Source organism: Lepidothrix coronata, unplaced genomic scaffold (assembly GCF_001604755.1).
Source record: "Lepidothrix coronata isolate B3197 unplaced genomic scaffold, Lepidothrix_coronata-1.0 Scaffold1, whole genome shotgun sequence".
Taxonomy (NCBI): Eukaryota; Metazoa; Chordata; class Aves; order Passeriformes; family Pipridae; genus Lepidothrix; species Lepidothrix coronata.
The window spans coordinates 9693177-9711418 of record NW_016690181.1 but is presented as its reverse complement, the minus strand read 5'-3'; the positions used below and the strand labels follow the sequence as shown (position 1 = coordinate 9711418).

The window sequence follows — 18242 nt, the reverse complement described above, 5'->3', positions numbered from 1 at the left end:
AAAGCACATCTACAATACACTTCCTCCAGTTCTTCAACCTGTTAAAAGGCGTGCTGTGGTCATCTCAAACTTACTCAGCTGTGGCATCTTTTCTTACCCATATCTTGGGAAACGAGAGACACCAAGGCTAGATGGGCTCTCTAACAGTCAAGTCATTATTAACTCCACAGTGCTTTGCAATCTGGACAGCAAGAAACACAGTCAGGTTTTCAGGTGACACAAACATTCACCTTCCCTTACCACTAAGGTTAGGGAAACATCAAGATCTGCCAGTTCACCTATAGATGATGAAAGAAAAATGCCTACTCACTGTGTCAGGGGAAGGACAGAAGAGACTGGGGTTATGGAAGCCTTGCCTATCTTACCAACTTGGAGGAACACATTTAATTGTTTCCAAGGTATCTGTAACACAAACATCTGTGTAGCAGGACACAGCTGTGGACCCATCTACCCTGGAAATGACTTCGAGCTTTTGCTCAGACTCTCCAAGACAAGAAGGTTGTTCAATAAACAAGACCAATCCAGAGATCTGATGCCCAAAGAGCTACTTACACTTATTTTCACACCAGAGAAAAAGGAAAGCACGTTTCATTAGGGAGTTGGCTGAACTACGAATTCAGTGGCCAGGAAAACAGCTTCTACATCTAAGGGGAGGATTAATTTGCGATTTCTTCCCCACCTGTTTTATGATCTGCTCTCATTGCTTGATGCTGGTTTAGCAGGCCCTAAACTTGCTCTTAAGTACACTGGTCAGTAAATACCAACAACGGTGGGCAATGTTTACTTGCTGCATCATCTCCCTCTCCCTCACATCCCCAGGTGAATTACGTTTCTGTAAACCTATTACCTCCGCACGACAACCACCAAGGCTGCCAGATGAATCTGCAAGCAGGAGCAGCAGGGAGACAGAAGGCTGCAAGGAAAACTGCCTGTGGATTGAGCAGGGGAACTGGTATCCCAGAGCATGCTGCAGCAATAACCCATAAGGCAGTGAAGGAAAAGTGAGCAGATGCTCTGTTCAGCTCCTCACAGCTCTCACTGATACAGCCACATGCTTGCAGGGCACAGCACACAGTGAAAATGCCTGGCAATTCTTGAGGAAAGAGCTATACTACTGTCATTTGTCATCAACTGTTTCCTAGTACACTTCCTACTACAAAGCAAGCCCTTAATAACACAGCTATCTTTCCTTTAACCCAACATTTAATAACCCGTTTTATATGATACTGGACATTTAAAGATCCCAGAAGACGATCCACACAGCTGTCAGCGTACTCACCAAAGCTTTCGTGTTGTCTTCCCTGAACCAAATGCCCAGGTCTGACTGGAGAGGCCGTACATTGCAGACAGACAGACCTACTCATGTTTTAAAAAAATACACACCCTGTGCATGAGACACAGTGACCTGACCTTTAGCAGACCGTTACAAGTTACAAAGTTACAAGTATTGGGTTTAATTCTACACTTAATTCTCTCCATGGATGTTCTCCAGTTCACCACTGGGTAGCACAGTGGCCACGCAACTCAAGCTCTTGCTCTTTCGGGCAGACAGGATAATCCTGTGCAGCCAACAGTAGACTTAACCAATCCAACACCAACTGTTTTAGGATGAAACTTGTTTCTACACCCCCAGATATAGAAACTCTAAACCTTAATCCATGGCTGAGTAGAAACACAAATACCACAGACTGAAGCGATACACAGTTATGTCAACTATGATGTTTTAGACCTGTTTCAAAGAAATGGATTATGAACAAGCTGATTTATACATACAAACAAGTCCATTGTGCCCAGAGGTTTCCTAACATTCTTTTATTAAAAACCAAAGAGCCAAAGATCGCCCTGATGCTCTTCATTGTTATAAAGCAGACTCTGAAGTATTATGTGAACTATGTATGAGCAAAGAACTCCAACTGATGCAGAGTTTAAAACTAGGTTTACAGTTTCCTATTTTATTGGCATGGATGTATTTCTAAACTTAAAAACCCTTCTGGTAAGTTATCTCAATTTCATATGACAAAATTTCTCACAACACACAAATATTTACAACATATACATATTTTTTCAGTCTTTTACAACTGGTTCTTAAAAGACAAACAATTTATAGGTTACCACAGAACAAAAGCTGTGACTTAGTTGTTTTTAATTTGATAAAACTATCATAAGTTAAAGTGAATAGATTTTCTTTAAATTCCTTGTAGCATTTTACAAGTGCAACAGAAAAATATGAAGAACCAATTTAGGATAGCTGCAGTTCATTGGATAAATGTTGCCCGTCGTAATCACATTATTTCACAGCAAATTCTTGAAAAAATAAGCACCAATCATTCTTGCAAAGAACAATTTTATCTAAAAGTATTGAAAAGTGTTAAATACAAGGTGTTTAATTTACGTAACAAGCAATAAATACACCATATCCAAACTTTTATTCTGCATACTGCTACCCTTGTACATATAATGTACTAAAAAGTCAGCAAATTGTCAACACCTTTTCATATTTTTTTCTCTTTTTTAAAGAAATCAATTTGACTTCCAACCAACGGTTTGCTACTATAACAAAGGCCACAAACAGTACGTCTGGGACAGCATACAGTGTTAAAACTGACAAACTCCAAGGGGGGAAAAAACCATCTAGCAAATAAACTGGAAAGCTGTAGATCATTGCTGGTGATATTAACATATACTAGAAAACCTTAATATGCTGCTACTATGATTTTGTAAATTGTTTAGTCAAATAGCGTAAGAGCAAACTAACGCTCTTACCGATCAAAAATAATTCTGTAGCCACACTGTATTCTCATTGTCCTGCATGGAAAGATCTGATGCAATTTCATAACTTTGCTTGAGCCTTTATTTTACAACAGAGCATTACCTCTAACTCGGAATTGCACATAAGAAGGCTATTAAAAAGTACAATAAAAATCTGCACAAATCAGACTTAAGAAGAGTCAGGATGCTGTACACTTTCTACAATATTACGTTGACAGGTGAATAAAGAAGTGCTGCCACTAAGTTTTTCAGAAAGTTCTTTAGTTGAGGAATAATCAAATGGAATTTTTGTTGTTTTTTTTTTTAATTATTATTATTTTTTAATTTTATTTTTTATATTTTTTTTTAAAAATGACATCCAGGTCAGTTTAAGACCTATAAGCTTATGCATTGAGCCTTAAAGACTGATCTTCTCTCCTCCTGGAAGAAATATCAATATCTATTGAATCCTTGCCAACAATAAGCCTTAATCTCTTCGCTGGAGGAAGAGGAATAAAGTCATCAAACTCATCATCATAATCATCTTCCTCTTCATCGTCCTCTTCTGATGAAGATTCATCTGCTGTTTCCTCTTCATAGTGACCATAATCATCTACTTCCATTCTTGACTCCAAAACGGACAGAGTTTCACTACAACACATACCATTTTCATGAAGGTCCTCAGGGTATGTCCCTCTGTTTTCTTCCTCTCGTTTTAGCTGTATTTTTAATTTTGTTGAACTATTGCCTGATCCTGAGTTAAACCCATTATTTAGCTTTGCTACATATAAGTTATTATCCTTTTCATGGTCTTTACTTAATTTGATGCTTATTTTTGAAGAATTCATTCCATCACTTTCTTGATCATTTGTCTTGCTACTGCTATCATGGCGCCTACGAAGAGTCAGTTTAGGGATCCCAGAGCTATTTTCAAGGATAAGTTGTGCATCATACCTTGTGATTCGTCTTTTCTTTTTACTTTTTGCAGTTCTAAAGCTGTCTTTTGCTTTAAAATTGTCAGTTGTTACAGAGCAGCCACCAGATCCAGGGATGCAGTCTTTAAAGCCAACAGGTGTGTCCACCACATTATTCCTCTCTTCAAGTTCTGAATGAGAACTAATCAAATCTGGTACTTTGTCTTTCACAGCTGTGTTGTGCATAGTATCAATTTCCTCTGTTTTTGAAGATGTTTTCACAAGCTTTCCTTGTCGAGATTTCTTTTTTGATGTGCCTGCATCATTTTTCTGGCACCTCCCCTCCCCTTTATGTGATGGTCCATGAGCCACCTCGTTTTCGTTTCCCGCACGAGACTGCTGCTCTACAACGTCCGATTGTGTTCCAGTCAAATTATTCTTATAGCTATCCAACGTATTTGGTTCAAGCTTTGTGTCAGAGGTCTCCTTCAAACTCATCCTTGTTCTCATCGACCTCCTTGTTATGTATGTGCAGGGTGGAATATCACCATGCTCATGAGCACCTTTCACAGAATTCAGTTTATGTTCTCTCGCTGCGTGCCTCGTTAAGCATCCGCTAGAGACTGCAACTTTGACTGGTCCCTCCAATTCTTTATCCTTTTTAATGGGCAAGTTTTTATACAAAACTACTTTAGGCTCTTTGAGAACTAAATTTCCCATTTCAAGCTTTCTAGAGGCATTCTTTTGCTCTGGCCTTTTGCACTGATTTCTCAACTTTATCTTTGAAAGTAAAGGCTTTGCAGGCTTTTTCAGTCTCTTTGGTACCCTGGAATTATTTATATGAGTTAGTTTAGATGAGGTAGAATTTGATGATGCTGGAATTCTTGATATAGACTGTCTGGTTAACGTTCTATTTTTGCTGTTCTTTTTAACGCCAATTGAAGATTTTCTGTTAGCTGCAAAAGAAGAAATTAAGTTTTGTTATGACACTTCTTTATCCTGAATTTCCCACTCCCAAATACTGTAGTTATTTCATTTATTTGGAACACTTCAAGAGAATCCATGAAATAGGACAGACAGTATGCAGTAAGGAATGAGACTGCTTAACTTGCAACTCAAGACATGAAAGGAATTGTCAAACGAGCCAAAAGTACAACTACATTGCAGATAAACTTCCCCTCACCAACCAAGTTTGGTTTTTACTGAATTTTTTCTTCTACCAATTAAAAAAAACCCCATCTATTTGATATTATCCACAGTTTTTACTGAGTATTATTCCAGCAAAATCTGAGGATCAGCATGCTTCAGTATTAACTCTGGGATTTTTTCCTCAAGAGGGAGATAAAAACCCCAAACACCTTAACTAATGTAGTGGTTTCAGTTTCAGGTATCACTTAACTGTCACAAGCAAAAAAAACCTTCCTCTGCACAACAGATGTGCAACTCTAAATCCAGGTAATTAGAGACTATAAAACCTTTTGGGGAAATGTTTTGAGGTGGGTTTTTTTTGTGTGTGTGTATGTGTTTTGTTTTTGTTTTCTTTTGTTTATTTAATATCACAGCAGCAAACAGGAAACAACTGGCACCATAATATTTTATGTGGCTCCAAACTTTACTAGTTAAGTCAAAGTTTAAATTATTTACATTTTGCCCATACTGAGGGTGGTGAGGGTGGGAAAGGGGGGAAAGCAAGTAAATGATACTCACTACTCCATCAAGGGAAGTTTTGCAGGAACATTACAAACAAAAATCCCTTCCAATTTCTTCTGAAATTACTAACTGTGTGCACTTTCACTTCAGAATAGGTACCTGACCTATCAATTCTGAATGTGGAGAGGGAAGAGCAGCCCAATTTAAACAAACTCTAAAGGAAATTACTATTTCTTTAGTAATCTCTACTAAAAGTATTTATTTAACAATTGTTTTCCTACAGAATATAGATAATTCAAACTGTGTAAGTTTCCTTTCCTAAACCACACTACTGCCTGTGGTAGTTTACCTTATTCTGAAATACAGACATTAGTGACAGGACGTTAAGTTTTTACACTTTGTATTTGATTTTGATATAAATAAAACAAAACAATAACATGCCACCTATTGTTCTTGAAACACTTGTGGAAAGCCATGAATTTGCTATTTAAATTGCCTTCAGATTCCTCAATAAATTACAGTTTTAATGACCAGTATCTGAGAACATCTCAACACTAAGAGAGAAATTCCATCACAGTGAAAGTTTTCCATGTTTTTAAGAAACGTTTAACGTCTCCAAGCTTTTCCCTTTACTTACTTGCATTACCTTTTTCCTGAGTGGTATCTGCATCAGTGTTAGAGCTGACAGACTGGCTGTCTGAATTCTTGCTGCTGTCACCCAACTTTTTAAGCCTGTTCAATCGTTTATCTGTTTCTCTCAGTCCATATTTACTATTAATCACAGGAGTAGGTGCTGGTAATCCCACTCTTGATTTAAAAGCACCAGTTCCACGTCTACAAAGAAAAAGAGGACACAAAGTATTAATAAATCTCAATGTAAACTTACAGCTTTGTTTCATATACAGTAGTTTGAATCCCAGGAATATCTGGATAAATGATACCAAGAGCCACTGAATTGGTTCGCATTTTGTAGGTTGTTTTGTCTTCTGACACGTCATCTTTGGTGCCTACATGTCTCAGTTGGCCAGCATGAACAGCAGGCTCACCTAGAAAGAGTACATGGACAAAAGCAAATCTTCCTGGGAATGACTTTTGGAAGCTTGAAAAAAATTGTACAGCACCAAATTACCCACTGCTCCAAACATACCCACAGTTTCTTCAAAGTCAAGCATTTTAACATTACAAATTAACACCCTTTACAGCACAGTCAAAATTGAGTCACTTAAATATGATTTTTTTTTTTTGTGGCGTACAAAGCAACAGTTGCCTCATCTGTCTTGAACAAGGAAAAATGAGTCCTTACTAACTTCCCTAAAACAAAATCTTTCATATTTGATTGCTGTAACACTGCCTTGTGACTGAAATGCAAATTCCTAAAGCTAGAATCACCCAAACATTAGCTTTAAAAAATAATGTTTTCACGCACTTAAAATACAAAAATGACAAGGTAATGCAAATGTTCAGACACGCAAAACTAGTTTGCCCTCAAAAAGAAAGCACGTCTGTAAAACACTGAAATCAACAATCATGGTGCCCATTTATTCAACACTGAATAGTCCCAGGACTGAAGTACATTTTTACTAGCATCTCTCGAGATAAAGTCTGAGATTGTACCCTTCACTTGGAATGATCCACCAACATCACACGAGCTTGGACGCCCTTACCAGAAGGTTTTCCCTTGATTTGCAAGATTTGTTAGTGACCAAACTAGCCAGTAAAAATGAAAGTAGATTATTGAACTATTTATATGTAGGTGCACTATGCTATTGTCAATATGACAAATTCTCATCGGTCATATTCTCAAAATGACCAATATTTTGTCCTTTGTAGGGTTTTTCTTTCTACAGTTAGATCCAACAGTAACAGAACCGTTAAGAGTTCCATGAAATTCCTCTTGGAACTGGGTGAAGCTCTCTCAAATGATGCTGAGCCTGTCTGCCCACAGTGAGCAGAAATTTCAGTGTGGCAAAAACCAACTAGGAAATTCTTTCAACTGATTTTGTGAAGAAAGCAGATTGCGACAGCACAGGTGAAAACGAAATATAACAACTCTGCTGCTATTATGTGATGCACAGATATAGGGGAATACTGTCCAAACTAGTAGATCTTTACAAATACACAAACTCCCAAATTCTAATAGCATTGGGTGAAAAACTATCTTGCCCATTCCCAGCAGAAGAGAACTTCAGGTCAACATATAAAAACGAAATTTGCTTTTTCTAGTGCAAAAAGGAGCAAATGTTGGGGAACAGTTGACAATGGTCTTGTAGAAGCTGTAACTGTTTTTCCTTCCAATTCTACTTTATTCAGTACAAATATTTCTAAGAATCTACACTTATGATTTGATCCACTTTGTCTCATGTTGGGCTATCTCCAGAAAGAGACTCAAAAGAAAAACAGAATGCAGAGTTCTCAGGAATCATGACCATTCTGTAACAACATAGAAAAATCATTACAGTAGATACCTAGGAAGCAATTATTTTGTGTCCAAAAATCTGAGTACTCATAATCAAGGACTTCCAGTTTCACAAAATATATCACGGAACCTATTTACATCAATGTATACCTTTCACAGGTGTAACATTCGCAGTATTCATTATTTTCTCCAAAAAACCCATCTCCATAGTAACAAGAGATTTCTTCTCCAGGTTCAATATCTCTTAGAGCTTTCACACATGCCGTATCTCTGCCCGTTGATACAAACTGGGGAAGGAGATGACAGGAAGGGAAAAGGTATAAAATAAGGTTAAGCATTAAGGCTGTATAGTATCTGAGTAAGAAATAAAAGTAAAACAGTCAGGGAAGAAAAGTTGCAGGGACAAAGAAAAACAAAACAAAACAAAAAAGCAGGGTGCTTTATTTATTTACTTTTAATTTCTTGCTTACCTTACAGTTAGGTCTGCAATCTGAAAAAGGTCCAAAAGATAAAGTCAATTAACTGTGGATAAGACCTGAAACATGAATAGTTGTAGATATCTAAAGTAAGGATTCACTCTGACTTTAATAACTGTAGAATCTCAACTAAATATTGGGAGTTAAGTTAGTAATGCACAAAATCATACTTCAAAAGGTACTTGTTTTGACATAGTTGGGTTTCTGAGCTCTTCCCTATTCTACCACAAATGTTCAGTTTCCCTCCTCTTTAGGGTGAACAGATTTATCTTAAGTCCTACCTGCTTTTCCCTGAATTGCTAAACTTCTGTGTAAAATGTTAAAGAGGCATAAGAAGTTTACTTAAGAAAGATGTTACTGTTGACTAAGTTCACAGAGAACTCAAGGTAACCCACAATATGCCCCACTAATTTAGCTGTCAGTTCCAAAATCGATTTCAAGTAAGAAGGCATCACTTCCTAGAGCCTTCTGGGAGTTTCCCAGTTCACAGCTGATCAGCTCTGGCTGGGAAAATCCCAACAGATTTTGTCCTACAGTAATACCGTATGTCAGATTCAGACATTTTTCTCCAAGTTCTTGTGTTATTCAGCTCACATATAATAATGCTTCTGAGTAGAATTGCTTATGCCCTTTAACATGCTTCCTGCATTTACTACTCACCATGATTGATAAATGCAGCAGGACCAAGCCACAGTTGTGCACAGTTTTTTCGTGTGGAATACATGACGCTGAAGTCATTTTCCCCATGTCTCAGCAGCATGTTTTCTTCCATTTCTGATAGTTCAGCAATGCAGCCCACAAGTAATTCTATTTTATCATTTCGTTTCCTTTAGTGCAAAGAGTAGCAGAAATAAGAATACATGTGTCAAAATTACAAAATAATTTCACAAAAAGAAAAGTTGCAAAACACTTCTTGTTATTGACAAACCATTCCACAACCCCTATAAGCCTCATGTTTTAATTCACTGAGAGACAGGATATTAGGCTGAATAACTTTTTTCCAGACTCGAAATAGATGTTTTTATGCTACTATATAGAATCAATTAATCAAATCTGACGTCAGTAACAATTATGACCATTATTTCTACCATTTCCTGAGACTGCAGGCAAGAAATTGTAAGAGTTGATTACTTCAGCTTCTACAGTTGTTAAAACCAAAAGCGAGATCTTTTCATTTGTGTACACTCCCTCCCCATCGACACTTAAGATATTTTGACTTCCTACAGCTGCTCCTGCTTGGCGTTTCCTATGCTTCTTCCTGTGGCCAGGAAAACCCGGCATAATGAAAATGCTTACAACTCCATGGCTTCTTAAATGAGGCCCAGTACTGACTCGAACAAAGGCCAGAATTCAAGCAAGATGTTTTCCTCTCTCATGAGCAGATCTTCAGCATGAAGCTGTTAGTTGAAACAGACCGAGGAAGGGGGAAGGATGCACACCAACAAAAATCCACAAACCCAGGAAGCCTTGGTGTGCAGGCAGCCCATCTGCCATCATGAACAGAGCAGAGGCATTGACTGCTCAGCCTAGGAAGAAGCACACCACTTCTGCTCCCCTGCATGGGCACTGTTTCCACTGCTCCTCAGAGTGGCCATTCCATATTTTGGCCAGATTACTGTGACACAGATGAATATGCATATACTAAACCTACATGAAGGACATACACTAGAAGCCAAGTCTTTCAGGTGCAAAAGTCTCCTCTGATAGAGAACGCTGAGAACTCTATCAAGTTTGAGTCTCAATAGTTTTCCAGATATCAAGAGGGTTAAGAAGCAACTTTCCTGTCTTCCTTGCTCTCAGGCCACTCAAGATTTGAGCATGGAAAGTTAATTCATTTCCAACACACCTACATACAAAGCTTCAAGAATCAGCCAAGGGGTGAATTTAAACAAAAAAATCACCAACTGGTATTTTTTTTGGGGGTTGTATCCTGATCGTGGAACTTTCAACTACGGTCATGAGGAGTTAGAAACTAGCCTCAGACTACTTAAAGATTACTCAACAACACGTGGAGGTTGTGTTGCTGCCAGCCCAGTGTCCAGCCACTCCATCCTAGCCCACACATAACAGCATTTCGTCACCTCAGACGCGCTGGTGTGAATGTGTACTGCCACTAAGCAAAGCTAACATAATTTGTGTGTGAGTTTATTTTAAAATCTGAATTAATTTGGAATCTACTAGTGTTGCCATGCATATGCTTATAATGAAACTCAGATGTTCCAAAATGAGATGCAGAAATACAATGGGGTTCCAACTTTGTGTTTCCAAGAGAGATTTATCTTGGACAATCAAAATATGCAAATAACACCCCTGTTTCACGAAGGCGAAAAACTCATTTCTCCCACAATAATTTGCTGCAAATCCACCGTAATGTCATGTTTCTCACAGGAGGCCAGCAGCTCGTGACTAGAGGAAAACAATTATCTGACTGAAAACAAGATTAAAAAAAAACTTGTATAATGAACACTATATGGATACGCCCAAATATACAAAGGAATGTCTTCCAGAGGCATGTATCCTGTGTTAAGTACTTAGCAAAAACACACACAAAATTCAATTTGCAAGTAACAATACAGAACTGTATTTCATGAGTTGCAGTTCTAAATCACCCTTTTTAATATCTTTTTTAGGGTCTTTCAAAATAATTGACAGAAACAGAATGCAACAGTAAATGCATTTCTTACCATTCTTTCGTTGCAACAATTTTGGCTCCATTTTGCTCTGAAGAATACCGATTACAAGGCAGGATCTCAAACCCACTGTCAGTTGCAAACATTCGTAAATAAATAAATACCTGCAATGAAAAAACCCAGTATTTTCCTGTTACAAGCAAAACAAAAGCAGTGAGGAACTTCTTATATAAATAGTGAAAGTCAGTGACCTGCACAAAAACACACACAAAATGGATACTGCAATGGGATACTGTCTGCTGAAATGCATCTCTGTACATTTTAGCTATACACATTATGTTGGTCTTATTTCTTCACAATGACTTGCAAGAATCCTCACGTGGGTAATGTGACTATGCAAAGAGTTTAAGAAAATTAAAAATGCCTTGAATGGTACAAAACTGGACCAACCAATGAAAATGGATAATTTTTTTCCTTAAAGTCACTGAATAGTTGCATTCAAGTAATCTCAAATCTTTAAGAACCACTGAGATCTAACAATCTACAGGAACTCACGTTATTATTTGAAGTTCTGAAAAAAAGATATTACTTCCATGACAAATTTAGATAATGAATTCAGGGACTGGATCAATTTTTTTCAGGTGAAATTTGGTTGTATTACTCAAAAAGCATTTGACAAAGCAGAGGTTTTTTTCTGCTAATTTTTTTCTACATTACTAGATTTGGTGCACTCTAAAGTAGGCCAAATTCCTTTTGATTGTATCTGGAAACAATAGACTCATTCCTGAAGAAGTTTCTTTTTTTTTTTAAGTAAAAAAAAAAACAAACAACAAAAGATGATTTTCTTGCTTTGAACTTTGAGAATCAACAACTTTTATGTTACATACAAAATGGATTTGGGGTATGGCAAGTAGAGGAAGAGGAATAACACTCCCACATAAAGCCCCTATACCCAAAACAACTGAGGTATTTTGAGGTAACAAGGTTCCTCCCTTTTCCTTTACCTTCCTTTGTCACCCAATTTGATTAAAAATAGCTGTAAGCAAAAAAAAAAACAAAAAACAAACAAAACAACAAACCCAACTAAAAAACAAAAATGAAAAAAACCCCAACCAAACCACAAAACAAACAATGAAGGGGAAAAAACTTCACCTTCCTTTTTACATGTCTATTAATAAATGGCACTGTAAGTTAACGACAAAAATAAAAGTGAGGGTGTGTCTAGTTGGCTTTAAAAAACAAAGGAAGTTTCTGATAAAAAAACAATCAAACAATTAACATGTAACGGAGCAATTGATTGCTTTACTACTGCTACATTCCTAAGAAACTTTTATGTTTTCTTAGCCTTTCAACCATCTGAAAAAGCACATTAATTACAAATACACCTACATGTTCCTTGAACAACCTTTCCTGCATTTTGTTCTTGTTAAGAAAATAGTGCCGGGCCCAGTCACCTGACGTCAAGGACTTGAAGGCTTTTTCTAAGTGCTCATCTTTCTTAAAACGTTCAATCACCTCTTTTAGTTCTTCTTGCCTTCCTTTAATAGGTCGAAATCTGAAATAAAGAATAAAGCTATTCCAGTCCATTGTCAATCACTCTCAATTCTTCCTTACAGTTACTCACAGTACAGAGTTCTTTTGCTAGTCATATCAATATTTAACTCCTAGCATAAACAGACTGACCATCAGGTACTCAAATCACAGGTCCTCATTTCCTGAGGAAGGGGCAGAAGTACTGCAAAGCCAAGAGTACTACCTGGAACCTTTAAAATCCTCTATTCTGCCAACAAGCATGATTTATTTACAAAACAAATCTCTGATAAGGTTAACCAATGCACAATAATATTTCCCTGTTTTCAGCACCTGTCATTTGGAACAAAGCAGCTAAAGAACTATTATAATAAAAGCGTTACTTTTTTAATAATAGTATAACTTTAGTTAACAAATTTGTTATCATTCAAAGTAGTTGTGCAAAAAAATTCTGCAAATAAACTGGATGCTGTTAAGTTTCCTAGTTAACATTGGTATTAGGGGATCTGCGCACAGTACTGGCTTTTGTAACTGGGTTGTGTGTATGTGGGCATATGTGATTTTAAATTTAAGCCCTCTACAACATCACATGCCACATGATTTTTTTTAAATAGGGAGTAAACAATTAGGCAGTGCAACCAAAGAGACCGAATAAGAAATCTCGAAACAGAAAAAACGCACAACTATCTTGAGTGATTTCAAATCAACTTCTGCCAAACCCAAAACATTATTATATTGACAAATTCACTACATAGGTTTATGTGGAATGCAAACTTAACATGTGCATTCATACAAAACACACCTCTAAATGGCTACAGAAGAAGTATCTATAAATGGTAAGACACGGCAGAGCTACTACATCCGTGGAAGATTAAGGTTCCACAAGTTAGTGCAGTTTTAAGAATTTTTTCCCCCAAACACTGGCTACAGGAAACAAGTAGCTGAAAAATCATGGGCAGGTAAAATATGAAAATGAACCCCTGTACATTAGCAGAGAATTCCACCTTCTTCCCAAAGATTGAGATTTAAGAGAAACTGCCCTTCATATATTCAACAGTAAAAAAAACAGGTAACAAAAAAACTGCATGACTGCCAGAAGCAGAAGCTCCATTTTGAGCTGCAAAACCACCAAGAGAAAGCAGCACTTTAAATTAGAGATTATGTCGAATCTCTATAAATTGACTGAGCACATACCCATATATGCTCTGCTTTGGGACAGAGGTTGGGTGTGTGTACATTTAAGTGTATGACACACCCCAGGGGACTCTTCACAAAGATAAAAATTTTCTAGGGTCATGAGAAATGGTTTTCTGCAGATCTTTTTACAATTCGTATGTTTTGCCTAAACAACATATGACAGAAGAGCTAAACAAACTGACAGCTTTTGAGTAAATCTGTAAGACTAAGTCCTGTTACTTGCTGCTTGACGTGCATTACCACGCTGATTTTATTTCCTCTTACTTACCAAATGAAGTCGGTATTCGACGACAAAAGTAAACAAGGGGAAATAAATTATTGAAGTTGGTGGAAGGAAACCTCATCAACTTCCTCACTGATACTGTTTTTTAAATTACCACATAAATTGGCTTATTCTTATCTTAGAATGTTGCCAGTAACTTCTTTTCAAATGACCAAGTAAGAGTTGCTGCTTCTATGCAACTTGTGTGAAGGAAACAAAATACCTTAAGTGTTAACTCAATTTTATTTCACCTTTTAAGATGCTAAGAATCTAATAAGAAAGAACTAACAATGATGAGGATTCAATTTCCTTCATTAGAAAGAAAGTGCTGTATTTATGCTCCTGATACAATAAAGACAGACCTCCTAACAGCAGTATCACTTTCAGCAGGTTATCAGTGTTCCATGCTACCGCTTTTATAAATCATCTCTGCATTCTCCTTCAGAAAAACTTCCTTGTAATATAATGACTAAGCAACCTTTGAGACACTTTTGAACACAGCAAAATTTATCAGCATAAACTTGTGAGTTTTCAGAGAACACAGCACAGTAAGGAGTTCTGAGCAGACAGGTAAATTTTCTTCTGGCTGGGATATAACAACAAAACAGGAGTCAGTTAAGAAACAGATGCCTGCTTAGAACTGTGGCATGCATCATTTGGCAAGTTTCCAAAAAAGCTCTTCATTAAGGAATATACTTATCCCATCCTCCCAAAAAGCTAACTGCCTAACAAGCTGCTAAGACTGTATCATGGAAGAAAACTCTCTACAGATGACATGATCATCATTATTTTTGTTCTGCAGCACACTAAAGTCTCCCTCAACTTGCCAGTCACACACAGAAGTATCTCTATTCTCCCAAAACCAGAAAGATTTCTCCCAGATTTGATAATCATAACTCACAGAGCTTCCTCATACATCAAGAGAATGTGAAGTCATATAGCCTGAACTGAACCTGACTAGTTTCAGAATGTGACCTGCTGTCATTTTTAGTTTTAATCAGAAACATTTTTCCATCAAGGAAACTTATACCAGGAGAAGCAGAAGTAGAATATGCACAAATATGAAGAGTTAACATTTTGCTTACACCTTTATCTGCAAACATTACATGAAGGAAAAAACCTGCAGGATTTACAGCTAAAGTTGGTCTTCAGCTATGTCTGTCCTTTCTGGGCTACATGAATGACTGCCCTCTCCCTTACACTATATATTACATGTTGAAATGCACCATTTTTTTGCTATGTGACCTGCAGGAGCAAAGACAGGTGGAAAAGCCACCACATTCAAAATTGCATTAGCACCTCAGACAGGCAGTGTATGTGCTGATAGACATAATCACACTTGTTTATCATCAAGGAGCTTGGTACAGGCTAGCTAAAGAAAACAGTATCCCAAGTCAACTACCAGCGGGAAGAAAGCTATCCCAACTGAACCACCATTGGGAAAAAAAAATAAAGAGAAAAAAACAAAACAGGGCAGATGCCAAGCTTGACAGTGGCTCTCAAGACCTACAAAAAAAGAATCAACACCCTACATTTTCTAGCAATTAGAAGCACATTGTACAGCCCCAAAGTGATGTTTATATTTCAGGTTTCTAACAACCTCCCATTCTCAGAGGCTGAGTCAACATCTACGGCCTCAACCCTTGAAAAGTCACCCACATACCTCCATGGATAACATTCAGTAGGTGTTTCTTTGGGTTCCTGTCTCAGGCATTCTACACTGCCGGTGGCACTCCTTTAAATGATTAGCAGAAACTCAAGTAACACCATTTTGAAGAAGTAGAATAGTTAGTGTATGCCGAAGTCTTGAAAAGGCCAAAAAGGTGGCTGGAAACAAGAAGGGGGTGAAGAGACTGTACAAACCCCCAAACATTATAAGGTCAGATGAATGCTGCACTGTATGTCAGGCATTTCAAACAGGAACTGAGTTTTTTAAACAACATGACTCTCTGTACCCAAGGGTTCAAAAATCAATACCAAGGGACCTCCTGCAGCACCTCTATCAAAATGTTGCACTTACAAGGTGACAAAACAGAGATAATGAGAAAAGATAAGCAGGAATCCAAATAAGCAAAAAGTATCCACAAATACACGGGAAGATGCTGGAAAATAACACAATGTACAACATTTCACTTCAAGGGTTCCCAAATCAGGTGAAATAGAATGACACTGTGCACCCTGAGCTTGAGTTAATGAGTTGCTCAGAGCTCAACAGCATATGTAAACTGCACTGAGGGCATATAAAGTTAACAAGTAAATTCAGAATACTGCAGTCCAGACTCCTCATGAAAGCTTCAGTCTTTCACAGGTGTATCTCCATATATACTTTAAAAGGTACCTTCTGATTTGAGACACTGAAGAAGACAAGAAAGCCTAGAAGCCCAGTGTTCTTTAAGAATTTGAGGGTCTGCTGGTAGATACCTCACTTGTCCCAGGAGTATAATTTTTTATCTATATTATATATAGACTATGTAACTATATTATCATAGTTTCTGTATTAGTCCTTCGCAACCAAAAAGCCAATTGGTTTTGAGAAGCAATCTTACATCCTACCACTTTGGTGTTACAGGGCTTCCACATTTACACATGACAATAAACCCCCCAAAACCTATAAACCTGATGGAAGAGTCTACACAGCTGTTTTTGAGCTCCACCACGAAGAGAGCCTGAAAACGCCCCACAGCAAAATGTATAGAAAACGAGCCAAAGAAACTGGCTTTTAAGTGTCAGTAAAACAGGAGAACTAGTTCAAAGAAGAGAGAGATAGAGCACAAGGAAACCAACCGAACAAACCAGCCAATCCAGTCTCTAAACCGCTTTAAACGGTTAAAATCAGAATTGTTTATGCAGACTTCTGGTTTGCTCCTGTGAACAGTACCTTCATTAAGTTCTGTAAGGGAAGCTGAACAAGACACTTTAGTGTTTGAATCTGCTCATATGCACAGATTCCTTGAGCCACCCTACGAACAACTTCAGGGGTCAGGTCTTATGGAACATGAAATCTTCTGCAAAATAGTCTGTTGTTAAAAGTAAGCTAAGAATAAAAAACCCAGCTATGACACTATCTTTAAAGAAATAATAATAGCCCTTCTTCCTCACAAGCTGCAGAACAGAAACTTTTCACACTTCCCTAGAAAATACTTGTTTTTCCCTAGTCAACAAGATCCAAAAAAACTCTGGCTACTGCAGTTTCAAAATCAGACAGAAGATGATCTTATCCCAACTAAGGGCAAACTGATGTGGTCTCAATAAGGAAGACACAGGAAAATGGTTCGGGGAAGCAAAGCTCTTTCTCTCTCAAGTTTCTCTTACCTCGGGAGTACTTAAAGACTCTTGAAACTCCAAGGTATAAAGCCAAAGGTCAGTGAGATGCTTGCCTATAAAGGAAGTTAAAGGAGAGTTTCTGGTAAGTTCAGAAGCACAGCACCTTGCTCAGTCTCAGTCACTGAGAGCAGTGAGTTTGAACAAAAAGGATAAACTGATCCTGAAGGAGATCCAGAGTGAAACTCCACAAAGCATAGGAGCGCACGATAAAGAGTTATACTTCCAAACCTGTTTCTTAATTTCTGACTAGGGAACATCAAGACGAGTGAATTTATCAAAACATATCATCCAATTAGCCTCTTAACAACAGGGACCTTGTCTGGATGATATTTCTATTTACGTGGCTGTGGAAAGACAGCAAGTTACTATTCACACAGTAGCAGAGATTGAGCACAAAAGCTAAACTGCAAGCCTGTTAAGCATTCAAGACAGCACAACAAGACTTGAAAATCATCTATTTAAAATAAGTGTAAACAACTAAATTTAATTAACATACATTTTGGCTTCTTTCCTGCTTAACTCTGTAGTATGAGTATTTTTTTCCTCCCTCAAAGCTGGTTGTATCAGTTATGATCAACTTTTTCTGCCTTTAATCACCAGTACTTCCATATGGGACCTCATGTTCTTTAGAGGCTAAATTTCAAACAAGCATTCTTAATGAAGAAAGTATTCTACGTTATCTAAATTTCTTGAACACTAAACACACACCAGGTCTGGTCAAAACTCCAATACAGCCCAGGGCAGAAGTAAAGAAAATTCTTTATATAATATCATTCTCCTTAATAAGAAATACTTTTTTAAAATAAATATGGGGGATGCAAACCCCTCGCCCCCAACACTCTCCCCCATTCCTATTCTGACACTCCACATGGTAAATTCAATTTAGCAGTTACCATGTCTACTGGATGCAAGCCACTCCATCTTTTGGAGATGTAACAATTTTTATTGAAGCTATAAGTACAACTAAAAAAAATGTAAAAGTAAGGTGGCGGGTGTTGGTTTGAAGGGCAGGGTGTCATTTGGTTGTTTAGGGTATTTGGCAAATGTTTGTTTCAACAAAACAGTCGATTCCAACGTAATCACTGTGTGATCACT

General features: G+C 37.5%; 1 protein-coding gene across 4 annotated transcripts; it reads right to left on the bottom strand.

Moving 5' to 3' along the window:
• Positions 1 to 1787: 1787 nt before the first annotated feature.
• Positions 1788 to 17205, bottom strand: KMT5B (lysine methyltransferase 5B). Of its 4 annotated transcripts, none has more exons than XM_017812115.1 (8): positions 17136 to 17205; positions 12224 to 12389; positions 10889 to 10998; positions 8865 to 9031; positions 8199 to 8218; positions 7879 to 8015; positions 5950 to 6146; positions 1788 to 4618 (listed from the first exon to the last, which is right to left on the bottom strand). In XM_017812115.1, the coding sequence occupies exons 2-8, from the start codon at positions 12248 to 12250 to the stop codon at positions 3153 to 3155; spliced, it is 2124 nt and encodes a 707-aa protein (XP_017667604.1). In that variant the 5' UTR covers positions 12251 to 12389; positions 17136 to 17205; the 3' UTR covers positions 1788 to 3152. The 4 variants fall into 4 exon arrangements, with proteins under 4 accessions (XP_017667604.1, XP_017667622.1, XP_017667613.1 ...); XM_017812133.1 differs by having other exon boundaries at positions 12289 to 12389; XM_017812124.1 differs by having other exon boundaries at positions 5959 to 6146; positions 17136 to 17204.
• Between the last annotated feature and the right edge of the window lie 1037 nt (positions 17206 to 18242).

Excerpts from the sequence above, each read along its gene's own strand:
- KMT5B (XM_017812115.1), bottom strand. The coding sequence starts at position 12,250 with ATGCAGGAAAGGTTGTTCAAGGAACAT. Across the intron at positions 9,032-10,888 it reads ATTGTTGCAACGAAAGAATG|GAAACGAAATGATAAAATAG; the intron begins GTAAGAAATGCA and ends TTTGCACTAAAG. Across the intron at positions 6,147-7,878 it reads GAATGTTACACCTGTGAAAG|ACGTGGAACTGGTGCTTTTA; the intron begins GTATACATTGAT and ends TTTTCTTTGTAG.